This window comes from Podarcis muralis, chromosome 15 (assembly GCF_964188315.1).
Source record: "Podarcis muralis chromosome 15, rPodMur119.hap1.1, whole genome shotgun sequence".
In the NCBI taxonomy this organism is placed as follows: Eukaryota; Metazoa; Chordata; class Lepidosauria; order Squamata; family Lacertidae; genus Podarcis; species Podarcis muralis.
Window position 1 is genome coordinate 13,890,938 of NC_135669.1, and position 26,167 is coordinate 13,917,104.

General features: G+C 46.6%; 1 protein-coding gene across 1 annotated transcript; it reads right to left on the reverse strand.

Moving 5' to 3' along the window:
• Positions 1–9,180: 9,180 nt before the first annotated feature.
• LOC114585905 (carboxypeptidase inhibitor SmCI-like) lies at positions 9,181–18,697 on the reverse strand. The gene is made up of 5 exons (XM_028708775.2): positions 18,492–18,697; positions 14,729–14,908; positions 13,681–13,863; positions 10,612–10,791; positions 9,181–9,290 (listed from the first exon to the last, which is right to left on the reverse strand). Exons 1-5 carry the CDS (start codon positions 18,682–18,684, stop codon positions 9,250–9,252), a joined length of 777 nt encoding a protein of 258 aa, XP_028564608.2. The 5' UTR covers positions 18,685–18,697; the 3' UTR covers positions 9,181–9,249.
• Between the last annotated feature and the right edge of the window lie 7,470 nt (positions 18,698–26,167).

Below are 26,167 nucleotides of genomic sequence, written 5' to 3' on the forward strand. Positions count from 1 at the left end.
AAGGAACAGAAAAGACTTTTCATGTATGTGACAACAGCAATGCGGATGCTACTAGCCCAGAGATGGAAAGAAGACAAAGCCTCTACCGGAATGGCAAACCAAGCTGTTAGACTACGCCGAAATGACAAACCTGACCGGAAGGCTCAGGAACCAAGAAGGCCAAAACTTCAACCAAGAATGGGAAAAAAATGTAATTTATCTAGGAGACCACTGTAAGCAGATGAAACTTAGCAGGATTTTAATAACGCTTGTAATGTAGCGAATATTATGGATAATATGGAAAGATATAAAATATGGACTATGAAATAATATGCAGTGGAAAAGGTGGACAATAGGATCCATGGAGACAACCTTTGAGATCAGGATTATAGGCAGTATTTGGCGGAATAAGTTCATGAGCAGAGCAACTTCCACTTCTGCAATGGGACTAGAAAACACTACTTGGGCAGAAGGTGGAATCTTTTAAAATCATGGGCTACCCACAACCAGTAGCATTTGGTACGGAGAGGCACTTAGCATATATCCCAACTCTGACATCACTGTGGCTTACAAGAAGGTAGAGGAGGAAGGAGGTGAGGTTGAAGTTGTGTGAACACACTGGCATGAGCACCAGTTTGGCTGCACCGGTATGTTTGCACTGTGCTAACCTTACTCAACCCTGCCAGCGCCAGCAATGTCAGTAATGGGAGGTCATGTAAGTGCCAGGACCTTACCCTGCCAACAGTGCTAGCTGCAACCCAACATGGAAACCCTGTGCATAATCCTACTAAATCTATTTGGTTTAATAGCAGTATTAGGCTAGCAAGACCTTGTGAGATCTTCCTGAAATCTCTCAAGATCTCATGAGCTCTGTAAGATCTTGCAAGAGCTCAGGGAGATCTCACAGGATCTCACCAGAATCTGCCATGATTCTGTGAAGATTACATCTAGGCACCTTATTAAAAAAAACCAACGAAGTGTAATGAGTTCTTCAGAAGATGTTGGGTGGATGGCCACTGTCTGGTCAAAATCTGCTTTTGTTCCTCCCATTTTGACAGCCACAGCAAAGCCTTGAAGCATTTCATCACATCCTAACCCTTGCATATGAAGGCCTACCACCTTCTCCTGTTTCGTTGCACACACCAGTTTCATTACACACTTCGTCTTCCTTTTAGTTACAGCATGATACATTGGGATAAAAGAAGTTGTATAGGTTTTCACACTCTTGCTTCCATATGTAGTTCTAGCTTCCGCTTCTGTTAGTCCCACCGTTCCAGTAGGTGGGTGACTGAAGACCACAATATGAATGTTGGTGTAGTCAAATTGAGAATCTTCTTTCCTGTCAAAAATCGTGTGTGCCAGTTTCCTTCCAGCAGCTATTGCAACTGGTGTAAGAAAAGCTTTCCCACATACATCTCCAACAGCGTAGATCCTCTTTCTGCTGGTATTTTGGAACTCATCAACAATAATATGACCCATAGAATCTACCTTAATATTCTGCTGGTCAAGATTTAACACCTCTGTGTTTGGCTTTCTACCAATGGCCCATAACAGACAATCAACATCCTCAAGTCCACTGCCAGAGCCAATATGGACCTCCCACCAATGGGCTTGCCATGTTGGGGCTTCTGGTTGGCCTCTGTGAGAAGAGAATGCTGGACTACCTAGGCTACCATACAGCAGCGAGCTGTATGGCCAGTCAGGTGAGCAGCACCACATCACTGCACTGTTAATAGTTCACTGCACTTCGAACACCCTCAGAGTGAAATTCAATTGAGATCCAAAAGCTTATCTGGTTGAAATTTGTGTTCCTGTATCTTCAACAGCACTGATATACCTGCACTACTGTTGATTCTCCTTTAAAACATCTGTGCATAATTTTTTTGATTTATGAAAAAATAAATTGGAACAAACTGAAGGAGAAAGGGCTTTTTAGAATTCTGTCTAAAGTTGCTGCCTTAAAACTGCACATGAGCAGGTATAACTTGACTTCTGATATAGGGAGAAATTGGTCAGGCCTCCTTCCCAAGCTATGATATTACCTGCTGTCCAGGGTTTCAGACAGGAGTCTTTCCTAACCCTGCCTACAGATTTGAGGGCTTGAACTTGAGATCATGTGCATATACCTTTTTGGAAGGTGAAAAGGGGATAGATTAACTGGCTAATTCATTTGTCAGAAAGTAGAATCCATTTGGTACATAGAAATCTTCCTTATACTTTCAGATCATTTTTAATATTGTGGTCCAAGTGCCAGCTACCCACTGCTGTTGAATAGCAATGTCTTAAATTACAGCACCTTTTGGTGTCTATTTATGGACTGGCACATTTGAGTGTTTCAGCACAGAGGAAATAATTGGAAATTTACAGAAAGTGAAATCATACTACTTGTTTATAAATGTTTGTTGCAAAGTTGTAAATGAGACACTCAAGTTCTTTGATGCTCAAGTTTCCTATGCAATAGGGTGTTACAATGTTCAAACCAGTCTTCAAACCAATTGAAAGTTGCTTTAGCATCTATATGTATTGTTGCTTTAGGTTTAAATTGAGAATGAGTCAATAAAAATGGTGTTTCTGGTAAGGAACAAGTTAGTTCAGAAAGATGCTCATGACAATGCCTCTCTGAGGCATATCGTGTGGGTTTTGATCAGAAATTGTTGTTTGCGTATTCATTGTTTTGGAAAAATCATTGATATATTCCAGTGCTCTCACACTCTTATTTTTCCGGGATGATGTGGACAGACAGCAAAAGTAGATCCCTATGATTGTGGAAAGACTTTTATATTTCAGTGTTGAAAGGATACACACCTGTAATGCGTATGGGTTGCTCGTGCGTAAACTGCCGCCTCTCTAGGCTAAATTGCCTGGTTAATCCTTTCTGACTGCACAGCCCTTCTCATCGTGGCTGCCTCAGTCGTTAGCAGAATCCGTTAGTGGGCGTTTCTTAAACCCCTTCCAACATAAAAGTTGTTTGACGCCCAGTCTCCTCCTCCTCTCACTGCGTGGGAGTCTTCTGCGCAGGGAGGGCGTGGGTAACGGAGGACCTATGCTCTCTCCGCTGATGTCCAGTGAAGAGTCCTGGAGCCCTCTCGCCGATTCCCCCATCTGCCCCCCTTTATCCCTGGTGTTGCGCTGATTAGCTTCCCCCTCTACCGAGCTGCCTCTCCCCCTGCTGGGCCCTTCGCCAGCATCATCTGGGAGCCTTCCCTTCGCCTCTCGCTCCAATGTCAGTTCCCTGACATCCACCTCCCCCCCAGGACCCCCTCCACCCCCGGCCCGACCTGTAGAACCAACTTCATCCCCTTCTTCGGTCGATGAGGCGGGGAACCCCCGGAAGGAGCTGTCGCCATCCCCGGAGGATTCGAAACCCGCTTCCCACCCGCTCTGATTCCTGCCCACGGGGTGGGCCTCCCAGTCTGATTCTTCTTCCTCCGAAACCTCTCCTCCCTCCCCCTCTGAGGCAGAAAACCCCTCAAAATCCTCTTCATCGTCTGTGGTTCTGAATTGCTCCTCCCAGAATCTTGCTAGGGGTTTGGGTTTGTCCAGGAACAGGCGGTGGAATTCCTCCACCAGATACCTGTCATCGATTGCTTCCGCAGGAACCCACGTGTTTTCCGACCCGGGTTCCCCCTCCCAAGCTACCAAGTACTCCACCTGGCGTCCTCGCCACCTTGAGTCAAGTATTTCCGTGGCCAAGTGGTGGTGTTCCCTTTCTTCTACCTGCAGGTGTGTGGTGACTTCTCCCTCTCGCCCCGGGAATTCCCGCCCCTCCCTGTGCGGTGAGAGTAGGGACCTGTGGAACACCAGGTGTATTTTCATGCTGTCAGGCAACTTGAGCTTAAATGCCACGGGATTCACCTGCTGTGTTACCTCAAATGGTCCCAGCCGCCTGGGCTGCAATTTCTTGCACCCCCCCTTAAAGGGTAACCCTTGGGTGGACAACCACACCCGGTCCCCCACCCATATGGTCTCCCCTTCCCTGCGGCGCTTGTCTGCCTGCCTCTTGTAAATTTCCTTGGCCCGCTCCAAGTTCATCTTAAGTTGCTGGTGCAGGGCCTCCATTTCTTCCACAAACTGCTCTGCCGCAGGTATGCTCCAGCTTTCCTCCCCACTCCCCGGGAAGGCCCTGGGATGACACCCATGATTGGCCATGAACGGGCTCATTCCCGTGGACACGTGTTCAGTGTTATTGTAAGCAAATTCAGCCAGCGCTAGTTTCTCTACCCAATCGTTCTGCCTCTCGCTGACGTAGGAGTGTAGGTATTGCTGGAGTATACTGTTCGCTCTTTCTGCTTGCCCGTTGGTCTCCGGGTGTCTCACCGTCAAGAAGCCCACTTCGACCTGCAGCAAGCTCATGAGCTTCCTTCAGAACCGGGAAGTAAATTGTTTCCCGCGGTCGGAGATAACCCTCGAGGGAGCGCCATGCAACCTGAAGATGTGCTCCACAAACAACCGGGCTGTTTCCTCTGCCGTTACCGCATGTGAGCAAGCTATAAAATGGCACATTTTTGTCAGTAGATCGACCACTACCATGACCGCTGTCTTTCCCCGGGACTTGGGCAAATCGGTCATAAAATTGATGGACACCACCTCCCAGGGTTTTCCCGGCGTGGGTAAGGGTTCCAGTAATACCGCTCCCCCTTTGCCCTTTGGCAGCGGTCGCACCCCCATACATATTCCCGTACATCCTCCCTCACCCTGGGCCACCAGAACTGCCTGGTGACAAGCATCATGGTTTTGTGCTGTCCAAAGTGCCCAGCTGTGGGGTTGTCGTGGGGTCGTTTGAGTACCTTTCCCCTCAGGGTCTCCCCCGGTACATACAGCGCCCCCTTATAGTACAGCACCCCTTCCTTCTCCTCCAACCCTTCTTGGGTTTCTCTTCCGTCTCGGAGTTCCCGGATCTTAGTTTGTGCGAACATGTTGTTTCTGGTAAGTCCGGCCAGTTCTCGTTTCCCCACCAAGGTTCCCCCACACACCCATCGGTCCTCGGGAATCACGTGTCGTTTCTCCGGCGGCCCCTCTCCTTCCATGTACTCCGGCTTCCGGGAGAGAGCATCTGCTCTTACGTTTTCCTCTCCTGGCACGTATCGGATTTCGAAGGAAAACTTGGAGAACTCCTGTGCCCATCGAATCTGTCTCTGGTTGAGTACTCGTGCTGTCCTCCAGTACTCCAAGTTCTTGTGATCTGTGCAAACCTGGATCTGGTGTTGCACCCCTATCAGTAGATGGCGCCATCGACGAAAGGCCGCATAGATCGCAAGCAGTTCGCGGTCATACACGGTATAGTTTTGCTCCGACTTGCTCAGCTTTCTCGAGAAAAAGGCACACGGTTTCCATTCCTGCTTGCTCCTCCCTGCTGCAAAAGGACCGCCCCAATGGCTCTGTCGGATGCGTCAGTCTCTAGCCTCATAGGTTTCTCCAGATCTACGTGCAGGAGTTGCTCTTCCGATGCGAACACCTTCTTCAGTCTTTCAAAGAATTGCTGGGCCCCCTCTGTCCAGACGAACTTCCTTTTGCTACTGAGACAATCTGTGATGGGCGCTGTCAAGTGAGCGAAGTTCTTGATGAACTTCCTGTAGAAGTTGCTGAACCCTAGGAACCTCTGCACGTCCTTCCGGGTTTTGGGAGCCTTCCACTCCAGCACTGCCTGCACCTTGCTTGGGTCCATCACTAGGCCCTTGTCTGACAACTTGTACCCCAGAAACTCGACTTCTCTGGCGTGAAACTGACATTTTTCCAGCTTGACCCACAACTGGTGCTTCTGCAGTCATTTTAGCACTTCCCTGACGTCTCTGACATGTTGCTCCTCGTTGTCCGAATAAATTAAGACGTCGTCCAAGAAGGCTACGCAGTTCTTGTACAGCAGAGACCCCAACACGTGGTGCATGAAGGCTTGAAAACAGGCGGAGCCCGACTGTAATCCAAAAGGCATAACTAAGTACTCAAAGGCCCCTAGGGGTGTGAACATTGTGGTCTTCCATTCATCCCCCTCCCTCATCCTGATCAAATTGTATGCTCCCCTGAGGTCCAGCTTGGTAAAAATTTTCCCCTTCCTCACTCGCGTTAAAATGTCGTCAATCCTGGGCATTGGGAAGGTCACGGGTTCCGACACCAAATTGATGGCCCTATAGTCCACAATGAGCTTGGGTTTATTAGTGTCTTTTTTGTCCACAAAGAACACCGGACTGCCCCCCACCGCTTTTGATTCTCTTATGAAGCCTCTTTTCAGGTTCTTGTCAATAAATTCCCGCAACTCCTTCATCTCCCTGTCCGACATCGCATACAGTTTACCCACCGGCAGCTGCGCCCCCGGGAGCAAGTTGATCTGGCAGTCAAAGGGCCTATGGGGGGGGTAGTCTATCCGCCTCCTTCTCGCTGAAGACCTCCTGCAGATCCGCATATTGTGGTGGCACCTCCCCCTTCTGCTCCACAGCCATCCCAGCCACCCTGGCCACGGCCATCCTTGGGGTTTCCCCTCCTAGACAGTGTTTTAGGCAGTAAGCGGACCCAAAGGTGACTGTCCTCTGATGCCATGCCCCCACTGGATCATGTTGTGCTAGCCAGCTCATCCCTAATATTATTGGGGGCCCTGCTAGTGAGGCGACGTGAAAGGCGATAGTCTCCGAGTGCCTGGAAACCCTCATTCTCATTGGTGGGGTCTGGTGTGTCACTTCCCCTCCCAGAAGCTCCCTGCCATCGATGGTGGTTACTTGCAAGGGGAAATCCAAGGGCAGTAGGTGGAGCTGGTGCTCTAATGCAAAGTCTTTGCTGAAGAAATTACAGGAGCTGCCTGAATCCAGCATCCCATTCACCTTGACTGGGTGCCCGTTCAGGAGTTCTAGCACCACCTCGATGGCTATAGTCACCTTGGGGGGGTCTGGTTGGGGCACTTCTACTGGTTGCTGGCCTGGCTGCTGTGCCCGCTGAGTGGCAGCCAAGCTTTCCCGTTTCCCTGCTCCTGCTCCTTTTCCACCTCCTCCTCACCCCCTGCAGCTCCCACCATTCCTTGCCAGGCCTTTCTTTGAGGGCAGGCCCTGGCAAAATGTCCTGGCCGCTGGCAAAGGAAACACTTCTTGGTGGTTTTTCAATCCTTTCCCTCCTTCTTGCGACCTTTGCTAGAACTTGAAACTTCCTGCGCGTGCGCCCCATCTATTTCCATTGGCTCCGCTGGCGGGGAAGGCTGCCTTGGTATTTCAGGAATGCGGTAGTCATGGCAACGTTGCTCTCTCCCTTCCCGCCTCTCCTGGGCCCGCGCTTCCTGCCGTACGCCAATCGCAAGCACAGCCTTGGTCAGCTGATCCATCGACTGCGGGCGGGGTGCGCGGGAAAGCTCATCCTTCACCGTTGGGGACAACCCCTCCTCAAATAACATTTGTATGGGTTCAGAGTCCAGTTGCCACCCGAGCCGGTGAACTATCATGGCAAAGCGTGACCAGTAGTCTCTAACTGACTGGCTCCCCTGTTTACAGTTCATCAGTTCCCGCCGAGTCACACTTCGTTGTACATCACTGGAGAACATTGCATCCATTGCCTGGAAGAATTTCCTCAGGTCCTTCAAGGCGGCATTCTGCGTCGCCATTAGGGGCCTGATCCATTCCCTGGCCCCATCCTCCAGGTGACCTACGATATAGGCAACCCTCGCCCCATCGTCTGCAAAATCACCGTGCTGCAGTTCCAACGCGTACTCTATTTCCGTTCGGAACGCACTATAGTCCTGGGGCTTCCCTCCAAATTTGTGTACCAATCCCGGTACCTTCCTTGCTATGGGGGTGGGTCTGACCTGTGCATCTTGAGACCGCCTTTCGTCCAGCCGCGCCGTCAGAAGGGCCACATGCTGTTCCAAATCTCGGTTCCTCTCCACCAGATTTTGCACTCCAGCTGCTCCCTCCGTGACGTCCGCTTCTCCGGCTTTGCTCATGATGCTGCCTGTCTGCTGCTGTGCACAAGCAACTTCAGGGACTAACGGATTGCTGTAATGCGTATGGGTTGCTCGTGCGTAAACTGCCGCCTCTCTAGGCTAAATTGCCTGGTTAATCCTTTCTGACTGCACAGCCCTTCTCATCATGGCTGCCTCAGTCGCTAGCAGAATCCGTTAGTGGGCGTTTCTTAAACCTCTTCCAACATAAAAGTTGTTTGACGCCCAGTCTCCTCCTCCTCTCACTGCGCGGGAGTCTTCTGCGCAGGGAGGGCGTGGGTAACGGAGGACCTGTGCTCTCTCCGCTGATGTCCAGTGAAGAGTCCTGGAGCCCTCTCGCCGATTCCCCCATCTGCCCCCCTTTATCCCTGGTGTTGCGCTGATTTGCTTCCCCCTCTACCGAGCTGCCTCTCCCCCTGCTGGGCCCTTCGCCAGCATCATCTGGGAGCCTTCCCTTCGCCTCTCGCTCCAATGTCAGTTCCCTGACAACACCCATCATTCGTTTTTCAGTTGCCTTTCTATATTTGAAACATGTTATCTTATCATCAGTGCTATTTGGATATTTCTTTGGACAAATGAACTGCTTATATTAATACGTATGTTTCAGTTAGGATAGATGGGTTGTTCTTATTGCTAATGTAAGCTGATTTTGCTCCTTTCTTTGTTTTCTTCCTGCTATATTTGCAACAAGGAAAAGTGCTCTAAATATATGGAACATGAAGAGCGATTTGCCTGAGAAAATGGTTCTTCCCAGAGGTCTAATATTGGAAACTTTTGTTTAGGAAAATAGCTTGGAGACTGACTAAAAGTATAAAGGCATTGTGGCATTAACTCAGATTCCATAAGGTTCCCTCTATAGTAGCTGTTTCCCTGTAACCCTCAGACTTCCTTTTTATTACACATTACTTCCTTTTTATTACACATTCATGATGATTTGTGCTCACGGTGCTAGTGGGGTGGTCATACGCAATCCCACTTTTAATGCTGTTTCCACATGCAAAAGTTCTGGGGTGGTCACACCGCTTCATTTTGAAGCCGTGCATACAGGTATCCTGTAACTGAAATCACAAATGTCGTGTTTTATTTTTGTCCTGCTTTTGTTGCACTATAGCTCCTCTGGACACCAGTAATGTGGTAGCATCAGGGAAGCCTCTCAGAACAAACAACTAATGAAACAAAATGGGCATTTGATAAAAAGAGACTGTGGACAATGACACTCAAGGAGCAGACTACAATTTGCTGAAGAAAAGTTAAGTTCATTGGCAAGAAATTCCCGCAAAGTTTGGTACAGCTGTAAGAGAGTCAGCATTCTTTCACTCGGTGCCTTTGCTCCATGAGAGGACACAATGAAAGATTAATCAGGGGAATCGTTGTTTGGGGTCATAGTCTTCACGTGGACCTGAGGGGGGAAAGGAGAGCTGGTCATGAAGGGCTGTACCCAACACTAGTTCTATTCAGATAATAGAAGCATTGAAATTCATGCACATGACCAACTGAGGTTCAGTGAGTCAACTGAGAGTAGAAATTAATTGGATATAAGCTAAAGAAATCTGAAGGAAGGTAGCACACTATTATTAAGGTGGGACATAGGCTATTCCTATTCCTGAGCTCCAGTAGCCATTAGGGGATGGTCTTTTTATGGAGTTGGAATCAGGTCCCATCAGTCTTCATCAGTTAGCCCTTGCCCACAACACCATACCATACAATGTAAAACAACGACCACTAATCACTGGAAATGTTCTATATCTCCGCATCCTAATTGACAACACAATGGCAACAAATTTAACACGAGGTTTTTTGCTCAAGTACCTTGATGTTACTAAGTAAAAAGAAAAAAAATGTCATTAGTTTTGTGTGTTGTTGTTTACTAGCCTGCCATTTTTCAACATTCTTTTGAGGCACTTCTCCATACTTTAGCCCTCGTCAGACAGTAAAATAATAATAATAATATTTTTTATTATTTATACCCCACCCATCTGGCTGGGTTTCCCTAGCCACTCTGGGCGGCTCCCAGCAGAATAATGAAAACACAATAAAACGTCAAATATTAAAAACTTTCCTGAAGTAGCAGAACAAAACCCTGTTGGAGTTGAGGGTCATGCTCCCAACCCTGATCTTGCTGCATTGTTCATTTGAATACACTTAAAAGTCTCCCTAGAGGGACGCGGGTGGTGCTGTGGATTAAACCATAGAGCCTAGGACTTGCCGATCAGAAGGTCGGAGGTTCGAATCCCTGCAATGGGGTGAGCTCCCATTGCTCGGTCCCTGCTCCTGCCAACCTAGCAGTTCGAAAACACATCAAAGTGCAAGTAGATAAATAGGTACCGCTCCAGCGGGAAGGTAAACACCGTTTCCGTGCGCTGCTCTGGTTCACCAGAAGCAGCTTAGTCATGCTGGCCACATGACCCGGAAGCTGTATGCCGGCTCCCTCGGCCAATAAAGCAAGATGAGCGCCGCAACCCCAGAGTCGGTCACAACTGGACCTAATGTTCAGGGGTCCCTTTACTTTTACAAGTCTCCCTGCACTCTAGGGCTGTGTGCACACTATACTTTACATTCAAAACACAATATTTCCCTCAAATAGTTCTCAACATTGCTGTTTACCCCTCAGAGTTACTATTCCTGACAACCCTTAGTACCATGCCCAGAATTATCTGGGGGAAAGAATGTACCATAGGTGCTGTCGATTGTGGGGGGTGGGGGTGGGTTTTTTGTCTTACCGTAACTTTGGCACTGACGGATGCAATTTATCCGTTCTGTAAAGTTGTTCTCATTGCCCATACAGCCACCATAGATAAACAGCTCACACCTATTGGTCTTGGTATTATAGAAGTAGCGACGAATGTACGCTCTACAGGGTCCGCTGACTACAGGGAGCTTACATCTCTTGGGCATATATACTGGAGGGTGGGGGGAGGAAACAAAGGCAAAAGGCTCATATATATAATCGCACCATTTGAAAAAGAGAACATTATGGCAAAAACAAATTATTGTTATTATAAAATATGACAGCCATAACCTTAAGGAACATTGCAAAAGGTTGTAATTGAAGTAAGTGGAAGCTTGCTGTTCAATATCTGTATCTAACTTTTAAATATACAAAGTATTTCAGTCATTTCCAACTAAATAAGGGTCATTTCCAACTAACCTCTATTCTAGAATAGACCCATTACATTGAAAGTAATAGCTCTATCAGCCATGTCTATTACTTTCAGTGGGTGTTCTCTGATTAGAACCCTAAGTTTATATCTGGACACGCGCTATAGCTATACTACTGAATAATGATTAGAACTTGTCTCACTGAAAGGATCTCTCGGTTTCAATACAACGTGGTCGGCGTACAGTGCTATTCTGCTCTATCTTTCTCCAGTTCCCAGTGCCCAGTGGTCACTGGTGCCCACTGGGACTTGGGGGGGGGGAGAGACATGGACCCCAACAGTATCACAGAATTGTAGAGTTGGAAGGGACCACGAGGGTCTCATCCAGTTCAACTCCCTGCAATGAAGGGAACATGGGGTTCAAACCCACGTCCCTGAGATTAAGGGTCTCACGCTCTGTCGACTGAGCTACCTCAGCAGTCAGCAGGTGGAGCCAGAGGCAAGGACAGCCAGTCCCATCTTCTGGAATGGTTGTAAGTATCACAATAGGCAACAAAGGTCCGTATAGTTAAAGCTATGGTTTTCCCAGTAGTGATGTATGGAAATGAGAGCTGGACCATAAAGAAGGCTGATCGCCAAAGAATTGATGCTTTTGAATTATGGTACTAGAGAAGACTCTTGAGAGTCCCATGGACTGCAAGAAGATCAAACCTCTCCATTCTTAAGGAAATCAGCCCTGAGTGCTCACTGGAAGGACAGATCCTGAAGCTGAGGCTCCAATACTTTGGCCACCTCATGGGAAGAGAAGACTCTCTGGAAAAGACCTTGATGTTGGGAAAGATGGAGGGCACAAGGAGAAGGGGACGACAGAGGACGAGATGGTTGGACAGTGTTCTCGAAGCTACCAGGATGAGTTTGACTAAACTGTGGGAGGCAGTGGAAGACAGGAGTGCCTGGCATGCTCTGGTCCATGGGGTCACGAAGAGTCAGACACGACTAAACAACTAAATCACAATAGGCAGCTGTTGGCTGGCTGATGGCAGACTGCTGTCGGCAGAGAAGCCCCATGGACCAGTGTGTCCCCTGCCTTTGCGGCTGCAGTGGACATTTTAGTACAAGGATGAGGAAGCTGTGATGCTCCAGATGCCAGATGACAACAGTATGATGGGAGTTGTAGTCCAACAGCATCTGGAAAGCCGCAGCTTCTCCAGACTTGATGAAACAATTGCTAGAATCTCAATACTGAAGCTAAAGAGAGTTCAAGGGCTTTCCTTCTTTTCCCTTGAAACCTGTGTGTTTCTTCTTCTCCAGAACAATAAGATTAATCCCCTCTGAGGGTTTTTTAAAAAGCGAACACACAGTCAACTAGCTATTGCCACCCCCATTCTCATGGCAGATTTCCTTTCCTATAGGAAGGCGACTCAGTTGGGGCCACATTCACACCATGCCTTTCTTTTTTACTTTCTTTTTTATTATTATTTAAATAATAAATTTTATTAGTATTTTCCACACAACAACAACACGAAAAATATCAAAAAATAACAATACACAAAACACAAAAACCAGCATACAAAAAAAAAATCCATATCTTACAAGTTAATAATATAAACACTAAAAAGAAAAACAAACATTGACTTCCACCAATCCCACAGCACCTCCTTTACCTCTCGTTGTATCACCCTGTTTTCCTTATCATCTCTATCCTAGCATCTAGATATAAATCCCTCTTTCTTATCCTTTCACTTCACAAGGTTATTCCAGATTTCTGCCCTCGAACCCTGGCTTTTAAGGTATTCATTTAGGCACTCCCATTCCTTTTTCACTTCACTTTTTGGTTTTTGTCTTCTTATATCTTTCAGAATATTTAGAATTAGCCAAATTGACACACCATGCCTTTCAAGTGTTATGATAGAGTCATGACTCCCCCCCCCCCCCCAAGAATCCTAGAAACTAGTTTGTTCAGGGTGCAGAGAGTTGTCAGGACACCCTACCCACCTCAGAAAGCTACAGTTTCCAAGGTTCCCTGTGAAGAAGGATTGGTTGTTAAATCTCTGCGAAGGAAGGAGGGTTCTCTTAACAACACTCAGCACCCTTAACAAATCACAGTTCCCAGAATTCTTTGGGGGAAGCCACAACACTTTAAAAGGGACGCAGGTGGCGCTGTGGGTAAAAGCCTCAGCGCCTAGGGCTTGCCGATCGAAAGGTCGGCGGTTCGAATCCCCACAGCGGGGTGCGCTCCCGCTGCTCGGTCCCAGCGCCTGCCAACCTAGCAGTTCGAAAGCACCCCTGGGTGCAAGTAGATAAATAGGGACCGCTTACTGGCGGGAAGGTAAACGGCGTTTCCGTGTGCTGCGCTGGCTCGCCCAGATGCAGCTTTGTCACGCTGGCCACGTGACCCGGAAAGTGTCTCCGGACAGCGCTGGCCCCCGGCCTCTTAAGTGAGATGGGCGCACAACCCTAGAGTCTGTCAAGACTGGCCTGTACGGGCAGGGGTACCTTTACCTTTACCTTACCTTTACAACACTTTAAAGTGGTATCATAGTGCTTTTTAAAGGCGTAGGTGTGGCCTAGGAAAGAACAGACAATTGCATCGCTGGAGTTCAAACAGCACTTGTCCATGACTAATGGTTAGAATGAAGTGTAGGACATTTAGGGCTGCCTGGGAAAGCCCACAAATTTATTTGCGCTTACCAACATCTGCACACTCTCGAATACATTGTCTAATATCCAGAAAGTTGTTTCTGTTGCCTCCAAAGCCATTATAAAAGAACATTGTACACTTCTTCTTTTTGAAATCATAGAAATATCTCAGTGTGGTTTTTCTGCCCCGTACTCCCTTGTTTAGCGGCAGTTTGCATTTTTCAGGCAGCAAGTCTGAAAAAAGAAGAGAGAAGAAGGCAAGACTCATATCTGAAATTTCACCTTTTGAAACACAGAAGATAACAGTATTGGAAGATGTCATGTTTGTGATTCCAAACCCTGAGATAATCTCTTCCAAGTGAGAAATGAGGGACTTCTGGAAAGGGATCAAGCGCTGACCGTGAGAGATGGGCAAAATCGTTCTAAACTGGGTTTGCTTTCCCTCTTCCCTCTCCGTCCCCTTTTGCCTTTTGTGCCATGTTTTTTAGATTGTCATCATGTGGGCAGGGAATGTCTTGGTTTTTTTATTGATCTGAATGAAAGCCAATCTGGGTTAAAATGCTTTTAATAAATAAAATCACACAGACCAAAAAAGGTTCCAGTTCTGAGCAGGCTGCCCTCATGGTTCTGCTACAACCATCTTTCTTTTTATTTATTGCTTAAATGTCTGGTCCTACCTTTCCACATTATCTCCAATACCATTGTAGCATATGGCGATTAGATATGTGGGGGAAAGTAGAGTTGCAAAAGAAGAATCCTGATTCCCCCCCCCCCCGCTCCTTCTTCAGTAAGCGCCCCCATTTTTCCATATTGTACAGAACAGAGAAAATAATGGAAGAAATGAGTAATTTAATAGCCCTTTCCTCCAGGAATGAAAGCGGATTAAATGATGAGCAATTCATCACAGATCTTCCAGGGGGACTGACCACTGTGCCGCTCAAATAGTCTGAAACTGCAAAAAGAAAGGCACCTCCGGGGTGCTATTCTACCCAAGGGCATCATACTGGTGACCCCTGCAGTAGACTGTTCAGCATGTTAAGAATAAAGTGCAGGTTCTTGGTTGTCCAGATGAGACCCAAAAGGTAGCATTTTCCCTTACCAGACCTTTCACATTCCCAAATGCAATCCACCGGATTCCTGAAGTTATTAGCATTGCCTCCACAGCCGCCGTAAACGAATTCTTCACACTTCCTGGTGTGGAGATCAAAGTAAAATCTTGGAAAGATTCCTTTGCATTTTCCTATTTCTGTAGGGAGTTTGCATTTTGAAGGATATCTTCCTAGAGGGGGGGGAGAGAGAGAAACTTCCTTATCACACCCTGAGGAAGCTTCCACATGGCAGTTTATTGTGGACGCACTTGCTAATACATGCAAGTCTTACGATACAATTTTGTCCTCATTAAAATGCCATCACACATTCTTTTTCCGTTTAATCCAGATTTACCCTTTCTGTGGAAAATCCAAAAAAGTGGTTTTTTTTCACCTCCCAAAAGAGAAACACTACGGAAATGATAACCCTGGACTAAATTTAGGTGAGGGATGAAGACATTGGATTTCAACACCCAGGCACTTTTACATCGGGTCACATCCACCACTAGGACGGAGCACTCATTCAGCCCTTTGGCAGAAAGACAATTCCCAACCTCTGCAGCGCAATGCCCTTGGGTTGTATCCAACGCTAGCCCTACTCAGAGTAGACCCACTGAAGGTAATGGACATGACTTAGGTTTGTTAATTTCAGTGGGTCTGCCCTTACTTTTACGTGATAAAACATATCCTTTTCTACAACATGCTGGTACTTGTTCCCAAGGAAATTTGTTTAGCATCAAGGCAAACCACCATTCATTTCTGTAGTCATGATAGTGGTACCATCTGAGTACGTTTGACATTACACACACTCAGAAACTTTCTTGTTTCCTTTTATCATACTTGGCAAAATTTTGTTTGTTGCTCAGCCTGTCAGGAATGCAGAAGCGTTTGCAAAGCATGAAAATGAGAAGGGAAATGTAAAGTATGTGTGTTGCACCTGAACATGGCTGTCCAACAACTGAGGGCTTATCCACACTGCCTCTTGTTCTGCTGCTTCCCCTGGGGTCACATGCCCACCCATGGCATTTGCTTGGGTGACCTGTGCAATCACTCACTCACTCACCCGGGCTACCTGCCTGCCCACCTGCCAGCCAGCCAACCAGTCTCCCTCCTCTTGCCCTCCCAAGCTGCTGCAATGACTTAGTCACTTTTCAGAATTCTGTCTTCAGACTGTAGTTCGCATCGCCATCTATCGCCATCCACATGAACTACTGCGTAACAACACTTAACATTTTTAACATATACAAGATATAGCTCCCAGTACGTTTCCGAGCACAATTCAAAGTGTTAGTGTTGACCTTTAAAGCCCTAAACGACCTCGGCCCAGTAGACCTGAAGGAGCGTCTCCACCTCCATTGTTCTGCCCGGACGCTGACGTCCAGTGCCGAGGGCCTTCTGGCGGTTCCCTCATTGTGAGGAGCAAAGCTACAGGGAACCAGGCAGAGGGCCTTCTCGGTAGTGGCGCCCGCCCTGTGGAACGCCCTCCCATCAGATGTCAAAGAGATAAACAACTACCTGACATTCAGAAGACATCTTAAGGCAGCCCTGTTCAGGGAAGTTTTTAATGTATGACATATTAGTGCATTTTTGGTCTTTGTGGAAGCCGCCCAGAGTGGCTGGGGAAACCCAGCCAGATGGGCAGGATACAAATAATAAATTATTATTATTATTATTATTATTATTATTATTATTATTATTATTATTATTATGCATTTTGTATGCCATTGTCACCGATATACCTTTTGATATATATCTTTATATATTATATATATATACATTTTATATATACCTATATACCTTTTTATGCACATTTTACTTTAGTATATACAGTTTGTTTGTTTGTTTTTAAATAATATTTATTACTTTTCCAACAATTTAAACACACAAAAAAGACAATACAATACAATACAAAGACACTACATAACACTAACACATTAAACTAACAAAAAACAAAAACCGTTTAAAACACATCAAACAATTTCAATATCTTATCTTCCATTCACTTATTTCAACGACCTCCTCACACCTCCCTTTTTGTATTCCACTTCTGTTAATTGTTTCAGCAATTCCTTTCCATCTTCCTCTGTTTTCTACCCTATAATTATCTAGACACATTCTAACCTTAATTTTTCCTTTAATACTCTATTAATCTATTTATACTTAGTTCCTTATAACATTTCTACTAAAGCCATATAACGTCATTCCAACATTTTTCTAACATTCATTAATTTTACAGTATTTCTATAATACTTTAGTATATACAGTTTGGTACACATTACTTGGCTGGAGAACCGCTCTGTGTTTCAGTTCGCATATTATTTCGGGAAGTACAAATTCAGTAGATTTGCATTTAAATGCAAACTAAATTGAGTTTCTACCCTGTTCCTTCTTATGATGAGGCACCTATCCTGTTTTTCTGACTGATATTATTCTCAATATTATTTTGACCAGCCACAAAGCTCAGTTCCGACCCTCTTGAGTCAGCTGGGATCAGTGGTGCAGGTCAGCAGCGTTAAACTCTGGATTTAATGGTAATGTGTATTATTTCACTTACTTCAAAATGACTTAAGCCAGGTCTACTGTGTTTGAGGGCCCTCCCTGCTCAATCCAGAGCAGGGCCCTGGACGTCTGCCCCAAAGACCTGTGTTGATGGCACAACTGGTTGGGATGGCTGGCTGAGTAGGGAAGCGCTGCTTAACTGCTCAGCCTCATCCTTATTCATGCATATAAGAATTGCTTAATTTCCTCAGAGCCTTGTGATTTCTGCTAAGCTCTAGGAGCTGCCTCTGAGCACAGTGAGTCCAACAGATGGTGGAAGCTGTGTCCTTTTAACACATCCCATTGTGTCTTGGGAGAAGGCAAGCCCAGTGCTCTGGGATCCAGGTGGAAACTATCAAGTTGCAAAGAAACAATGAAGGGGGGGCTTAAGAAGCAGGTAGCAATATTGAAGAAATGCAACAGGAATGAGTAAGAAGACAACCATTGAATTCTTGTATTTTTCAAGGGTTTCTCACAGGTTTTCCCTGTTATAATGAGAGAGAAAACTGTTAATATTTGATGCGAGTCCCCCATGCTATCCAAAACCGCCTTACATCGTGTTCCACAGAGAAACGGAAAGCTTTGTTTGAGCAGCCAAAGCTCTTAGTTCCTTCCTAGACAAATGTTGTGGAGTCCAGTGTACTTGAAACATTCATTTTTGCTGGATCAATCTCAGTTTCAGGTCCAAGGACACATTCTGTACGGTTTCTAATGCAATTTTATATTGTTCAGGCTGTGTGATACCATTTTCTTTTGTTTGGGCTGTGGAATTCCACCCTGGGATCTTTTGCTAAAGGGCGGTATATACTGTATTTTTCGCCCCATAGGGCGCACCAGCCCATAGAGCGCACCTAGTTTTTTTGGGGGGGGGAATAAAGGGGGGGAAATATTTTTTCCCCAGGCGCAGGGCTGGGGCGGGGGAAGCCCGAGCTTCCCCCGACCCTAGCCCCCAGAACAGGCTGCTATCCGTAAGCCTAGGGAGCCCAGCAGGAAGTCCCGCGGGCTCCCAAGGCTTGCAAATAGCTTCCTGAAGCCTGGAGAGTGAGAGGGGTGCGCACCGACCCCTCTCGCTCTCCAGGCTTCAGCGAAAGCCTGCATTCACCCCATAGGACGCACACACATTTCCCCTTCATTTTTGGAGGGGGGAAAGTGCGTCCTATAGGGCGAAAAATACGGTAAATTGAAATCATCATCATCATTATCATCATCCACACCTCTCTGAGAGGGAACTCTTACCTGATATTTGCTGAGCGGCAGCATATGAGCATATGAGAAGTTCCAGGATCAGGACAGCAATGTGACTGCCCTGCATGACTGCTGTCTTATGTGGGTGCTTGCTGCTTAGTGAAGGCGCTTTATACATTTTTGTATAAGGAAATGGTAGTGGGCATTCAAGCAGCCAAGACAGTCCATCAATAAGTAGGAACATCCTGGTGCTTCTTTGAGTAGTTCAAGGTAATTTCCTGTTCTTTTATAAATACTATTCCACTTCAGGTAGGGGTATTCTGAAGCCAACTTCCTGTACTTGTGTAAGTGCCATTCCACTTCAGCTAGGGATTTATTGGAGCCATAAAGCCTATCAGTATCATCTTGACATAGCTTGGGGACCAAATGAGACTGTCCTTTATGCACACCACCATACTTGCCCTCCAAAAAGAGCCGCTTCTCCTCTGATAAATGCACGCCATTCCAAAGACAATACCTGTAATTATGTAGGGTTTTGCACGCTGACTGGACTTTTGTATTTTGAATGTCAGCGTACCTGGTAGCTTTCCAGGAGAATTAACAGTCTGGTCACAATTCAAAATAAGCGTCACTTATTGTCAGGAGCCAGAGTCAAGCAAGGGTCAGCAATATATATACAGTGGTACCTCTGGATGCGAACAGGATCTGTTCCGGAGCCCCATTCGCATCCTGAGCAGAACACAACCTGCGTCTGCGTGTGCGTGCGTCGCAATTCGCCGCTTCTGTGCATGCGCGTGACATCATTTTGAGCGTCTGCGCATGCGCAAGCAGTGAAACCCGGAAGTAACCCGTTCCGTTACTTCCGGGTCACCGCGGGACCAACCTGAGGATGCTCAACCTGAAGCATAATTAACCCAAGGTATGACTGTGTGTGTGTATGTGTGTGTGCCAAAACAGCACAGGCCTAGTAATCACAGCAACTCTTCCCATAGGTTTTGCCCCAATGTGGCAGTTGTGACAACTGAAGGTCCCTGTCTGTCCACAGCTGTCTAAGACCTCTCTTCTCCAGGTTTTTTTCCTCCAGTCGGTTGCAGAGTGCACAACCAATCTCTGCTCTGTGCTCTTCATTTCCCTGTGTCTTCTAAGAGACCAGGTGGGAGGGGAGCTGGTTGCAGCAGGAGGCGGAGAGTCCCCAAATTCTTCAGCAGCCTGCCTCATTGCTGCCTTTTGGACCCCCTCCTCTCTAGCCTGCTCCTCCTCTCTAGCCTCCTCTCCTGCCTCTGAGCTGGGACTGCTCTCTGCCTCAGCCTCTTCCTGCTCACTAAACCCTATTGTGTGTCAAGACCCCGAGGCCTCCCCCTTATGCTGAATAATAACACGTGGACACCATATATTAGGTTAATGGGCAAAATTTAGGCCACAGCTTTATTGGTTACAGAATATGAGCAGTATTGGCTTAGACCAGGGGTCTGCAACCCGTGGCTCCGGAGCCGCATGTGGCTCTTTTACACCTTTGCTGCGGCTCCGGGGTGGATACTAGCGAGGGGAGGAGGCGCATTGTGCGCCCCGACACTCCCCACTGTGGCGGGTGCTGTACTGGCTGTGATGTCGCATGGGGGCGGTGCATGTGTTAGTCACGCACCGTCCTGACGTCACCTTCAAGCCCACCCGCTACATTGTAAGGGGCATGTACGCTGGTCTCTGCATTGAAAGGGGGCATGTACGCTGGTCACTGTTTTGAAGGGGAGTGAAGAACACACACACACAAAAAGGTAACTTGTTAATTTAACGTTTATTTCTATGAGGAGGAGTAATTCTGAGGGGTCAAACAAAGAAATAATTTTAAAAAGTGACAAAAAAGTTATTTTTATAATGACGAGTTTTGCGGCTCCCAGTTTTGTTTTTTCTTCGGAAACGGGTCCAAGTGGCTCTTTTTGTCTTAAAGATTGCAGACCCCTGGCTTAGACATTGGAACTGAACTGACTATATCTGACTCCTGCCCGCCATGCAGGAAGTCTCACAAGGGTTAACCACCAGTAGGGGCAGCCCTTTTAGTGTATATCAACTTGGAGCTCCCCCAGGGTCACCGGAAGGTTGTGCCAAGGCCCTAGCCTCCACCCGGGCTTCGGACAGGAACCATGACCCCCAGATTCCTTTAACACAATACCCTTTAACATGGAGGGGCAGGTGATGGCCACACCTCCCCTCCCCCAACCAGGTTTTACCAATGCCTAACTGCCACTCGAGCCGAAGGCTCGCCGCCAATACCCTCACACCTGCAATCAACCTCCTATGACCTCAGCCAACCAAAATTTATTGCCCCTTCGGCTCCCAACACCCCCTTCTCCCAGTCTTCTCCCTCTGACCACTCATCCTCATCCCACCATCAATCCCCTGGTAGCCAATGTCATGGACTTGCTGGAAACCGAGGAGTGGGGGGGGGGACCAGCTGGGGAACCCCCAAAGATCCTAGTTCTAAGGGCTGGTTCAATTGTGAGGGCAAACAAAGAAAAGGGGAAAAAACCACTCACTGCCAAGTTCAAAATTCTCTTTCAAACCCATTGTGTGATTTAATTCTTCTCAAAAATATGATATAAAACCCAACTGGAAGGAAAAGAAGATGGAGCCTAGTCCAAGGTTATAACCTCCTTCTCGTGTTTAATACAGTCTCCTCTAGCAGTCATTCTTCAGGTTTGGACTGCCGTGTCTCCCCTCAGTCCCAGGAAGCCCATTTTCTCGTGGTTTATGCCGAAGAGGAAACATTTACACCGTGGCCACAATATTTTTCTGGATCCATACCTGAATGTACCCCTGTTTTTATCTCTTTAGTTAGAGGCAAAGTATGTGTTGAGCAGTTCCACTTTCTGTCACCCAATAGCATTTCTCCATCTTCTCCACACAGAGGACCTACTACTTATTTGTTCTTCCTCTTTCTTAGAACATAGCTGAAGAAACATTTATTATTATTCTTTTTAACTTCTCTTACAAGCCTGAGCTCATTCTGAGCTTTGGTCCGCCTTACCTTTCCGCTGCAATTTTTGGCTTCTCTTGTATCCTCTTACTTAATGATTTCCCCTTTCTTCCATTTCTTATACTATACATGCCCTTTAAAAATCTGTAAGCTCCTTATGTAGCCACACTGGTTTCTTAGATACCTCCTACTTTTCTTTCTTGTTGAAATTGTCTGCATTTGTGCCTTCAACATTTCTTAAATTCCTTCAACTCAATTGATATATGAGTTAAGGATCTCAGGAGATGGCTTATTAGATGATTGTCCAAGAAGAAATTACAAGATAGACAGACATATCCTAACATGACTTCTTCATGTTCAATGCATGGAAAAGCCTGGAGGCTGCTGAAATGCCAGTGTATGTATACCCAACACAACTAGGGAAAGAAAAGCGTTCTGTATGGCCATCACAAAGGCTTTTTGATTTATTACCATATGCAGATTGTTAAGGTAATCAGGCAGACAAACGTAGTTGTCATATATAATGACAGAAGAGAGCAGGGAACATGTGTTATTGGCACAAGCCAACCAATATTGATGGGCAATATCTCAGAGTCCACAAGACCTTTTTGTAGACACAATGTCTTGGTTCAGACATCACTTTATACCATGGTCAATCTTAACCATGGTTTAAGTGTAAACTTAATGCTGGTACATGGGGCAAAGATGGTTGCTGCTTCAGTGCTCCTGCTGCTGCCATTCTGCTAAGAGAAGACCCATCAGTCCAAAGGGGCCACATGTATGCACCAATGCACATATGCAGTCCCTTCCAAACTAAGAGGAATCTCAATTGCAGATCCCCGTCTTGCTTGGAGAAGCCATGTGCACATACATCCATAAACAGAACCAGTCCCTTCACACTGGTGCCAAATGCTCCAGAACATGAGGAAAGCTGTCGTACCTCTAAAGGAGTGAACATTAGGTGTACAAAGAAAATATTGAGAAGGGTCCAGGCTGCTAACTTCTGTGGCCAGTCAGGGGGTGAGGCAAGGAGGGCAACCGGATTCAATAAGGACCACTACACTGCAGAAAATAAAAGGAAGTGATCCTGCGATGAAAGGGGTGCCCTTTCTCAGTGTGATCTCTGAAGTTAAGAGGCACCCTGAAGCTGTGAGGATCCTAAGGACCTTGAATGATAGGGATCTTTCCACCTGCACTCCCTTGAATCAACACTCTGTTCCTTGGACTTGGACATGATGATAAGGAAAGAATGGAAACCTGTTCCTCTTCAGATTCTCTCCTCCCACCTCCTCAAAGGCCTAAAGCCATCCAAGAAGCTTTGCCAACCATTCCACAATCCCTCTTTCTTTTCTCTCCCCATCTTTCTAGGAAGTCTCATAATTCAGTCTTTGTCTCATTTTTAAAAAAACTGATTATCTGAGAAAGCTTCCATCTCTTTTATGTTGCCCTTCCAGGCTTCTCTGCTTTCCTGAGTGATCTCTCAAACTGCGTTCTTGCCCTATAGCAGCCTTCTCCAACATGATGGTCCCCAGCTGCTCTTCCAGGAGGTAAGCCTCTCTTCCCTCAACTGGCTGGAAGCAAAATAGCCAAGTCTTTGTTTCTAGTCAGGTCTTGGGGTGGAAGCTCGAGAGACACAGACAACCTCAAGTTGCTCTCTGTGCTGACACAAGAACTATGACTTTGCAGGGACTGGAAACCTAATGGGGAATGAAGGTGTCTGTTGGAATGTTAATGCTGTGAGCCCTTCCTTGTTGTGCTTAGGTTGCATATATATGCAAATAAAACTGTTATGGTAAAATCTGGGTGCGAGGCTGCTCTGCCACCCAGCTTGTCGGACTAAGTCCGCGGGTCCCTGCAGAGGAAAATGAGCTCAGTCGGAGACAGGAGCAAACTGCAGAAGATCCAAGTTTATTGCGCAACAGGTTCAAGGCGAGATTGAACAGCGAGAAAGGGGTGACATGAACTTTTGAAACTTCCCTCCATGTCCCAGAATACAGTGCAAAATACATCCCAGTTACATCATGAATACATTAATAAGAGGTTGGGTTACACAGATTACATCATGAATACATTAAGAAGAGGTTGGGTTACACAGGATTAACATATGGAGGTGGGAGGGGGGAATATGCAGAGCTGGAGATATGTGCAGATAAGCACTTCCTGAGTACCAGTGATGAGAAGACAATGGTCCATGTATGCATGGTCTGCCACCTGGCATTGCCCGGAGGAAAGGCTTGGCAGAGTGATTTGACAGGATTAGGGCCTTGACACCTTGCTTGAGGGATTATGGAGGACAGGGGAGGTGTCATGGAGTCCTAGAGAAATTGAGCAAATTGGCACGTTGATTTTCTGAATTTTATAGATTTTAGTCCCTTTTGACATTGACAATTGGAAATAAATGGATATACTGTAGCGAAGAAGGAGGTGAAGAAGACATGCCCCCCCCTCCGTATCAAAACCAAATGCCCTGAAGACACCACAGTCTTCAGTCAGTGGCCTAGGAATGGGGGTGCGGTCCGACCCGTGTGTCATCACTGAAGGAGAGGTGACAAAATGAGTTTTTAAAGAATGGGCTCACAAAACTTTTTAGGAGTGACGTGGTGGCTTAGGCACCTGCAGGTTCCGCGCTGCCTGAAACTGCAGCGTGGGACTTGCGCCTGCCTACTGTCTCTCCCTCAGCCGCCCTACAGCTGAGGGGGAGGTGGTGGAGAGGCACTAAGTGTTGGAGAGGCATGCCCCACCCCTATGGGCACAAATTGCCCCCCCCCGGCTGCAGGACACGCCCCAGCACCAGGCATCCAAGCAGCTAGCTACGCCGCTGTCTCCAGTGACCTTCATTCCAAAGAAATGGAACCCTGGCTAAGTGCTGGCACCCCTGAAGTCTCTTACCACCTAGAGATTGGGGTGTGTGCAATATCTGTGGGATCTGCAGCATATACCATGACTTGCCTTGGAAAGCAATCCTCACCACTAAGTAGGACCGGTGCTATTTTTCTAGAAAAAGAGGTGCTGGAACTCACCATGAATGCCTCCCTTGTTCTTTTATAATGGCAATGGTGCCCACCTGAGAGGTGCCGGAACTGAGTTCTGGTGAGTTCCAGCTGAATAAAAGCCCTGAGTAGAACTAGTTGTTTAAGCAAAACTCACAGTCCAGAGACTGACTGACAGTATATTTAGAACACAACACTGACTGTGCTGTCTGCTATATATTTTGGAAAGTTGTTCTTCTGTCAGTGCTTTCTGCCTTTGGGCATTTTTAAGGATACCATGACCAGATTGTGCATGCTAGTTCCTAATATCACGGAGCAGATTTGAAATATACTCGGAGTCGAGAGTGGATTTCATGCTCTTTATTCAGCTCATAGTGGTGAGGAGGAATGGAAGTTCCCCCAGAATTTCTGCTTTATATACATTATTTACACAATGGGCCGCACATGATTGGCTAATTCCGGGATTCTCCTGTAGGCCAATCAGGTTGCGGATTCACTTCCACTTGGAGCTGGATTGGGGGGGGGGGGCTCCTGTGGACCAATCAGACTGCTGCATTCTGAATCCTATTGTTCTAGGAACAACCAGACTGCTGCATTCTGAATCCTATTGTTCTAGGACCAATCAGACTCTGCATTTTGGATCCTATTCAGCTCAGTACATAACAAGATTTTTGACTGTTTGGATGCAAGGGGGTGCTATTTTGAACCAAGATGGTGAACTGAACCTTTCATAACTGCATTTATTTGAGTGGGGAGTAGCCCTAGGATTCCTAAGCAACACTGGCTTACAGGGTTGCAGTTCTACCACATACAGTGGTACCTCAGGTGACAAACGCTTCAGGTTACAAACACTTCAGGTTACAAACTCCGCTAACCCAGAAGAAGTATCTCTGGTTGCGAACTTTGCCTCAGGATGAGAATGGAAATCGCGCACTGGTGGCGCAGCACCAGCAAGAGGCTCCATTAGCGACAGCGTGCCTCATATTTGCTCCTATCATCAATGTTGTGTGTTGCATAATGTGCTTCCAAAAATCATAGGCATGTTGACATTTCCACCACATATATGTTAGGTGAGCATTTGCTCCTGAGCACTTTGAACATGTAAAATGTTCTTTCTCTATGCATTCAGTTTGTCCTAGCAAGCACCATTGCAACAATACTGCATGAATAATGTCAAGCAAAAGGTGAAGGTACTTTTGGTTGCCTGGGAAAAAACCACGAAAGTGCTTTGTTCTTACCATATTCATCACACGTCGCATAGCATTCAATGTAAGATGGGAAATTGTTCTCGTTGTCCTCACATCCACTAAACATGAATGGTGTGCATTTCTTGTCCCGTACATCGTAATAATGGCATGAGATGTTACCTTTACATGTTCCTACTTTTGGGGGCTGTTTGCATTTCGGGAGAGGGGTGTGTGGAAAGCATATAAAATCTCTCTGGGAGAGGAAAGGGGTGTGTGGAAAGCATATAAAATCTCTTGCTCTATAACAGATGTAAATGGCATTTGAAAGAGCTGTTCAGTCTCTGAAGATTATCACTTCATATCCCTCCAGTGCTTCAGCTTGTGTCATTAGGAAGACCTCTGTGAACCTAGAGAAGTAAAGGCAGCATTCCCCAACTCGGTGCCCTGCAGATGTTTTTGGACTACAGTTCCCATTGTCCTGACCAGTGCTTTTTCCCTACTCATATTGAAATGCTGCCCCTCAATGAGGCCAAACTTAGATTCACAAAATGTTTAGGGGTATGTGTACCCCTGCGTCCC

What these genes read in the sequence shown, in the direction of transcription:
- LOC114585905 (XM_028708775.2), bottom strand. Translation starts at nt 18,684, where the DNA reads ATGTTCCTACTTATTGATGGACTGTCTTGGCTGCTTGAATGCCCACTA. An exon ending in TCGAGAGTGTGCAGATGTTG is followed by an intron (nt 10,792 to 13,680) that starts GTAAGCGCAAAT and finishes CCCACCCTCCAG; the next exon opens with TATATATGCCCAAGAGATGT. An exon ending in CCGTCAGTGCCAAAGTTACG is followed by an intron (nt 9,291 to 10,611) that starts GTAAGACAAAAA and finishes TTCCCCCCTCAG; the next exon opens with GTCCACGTGAAGACTATGAC.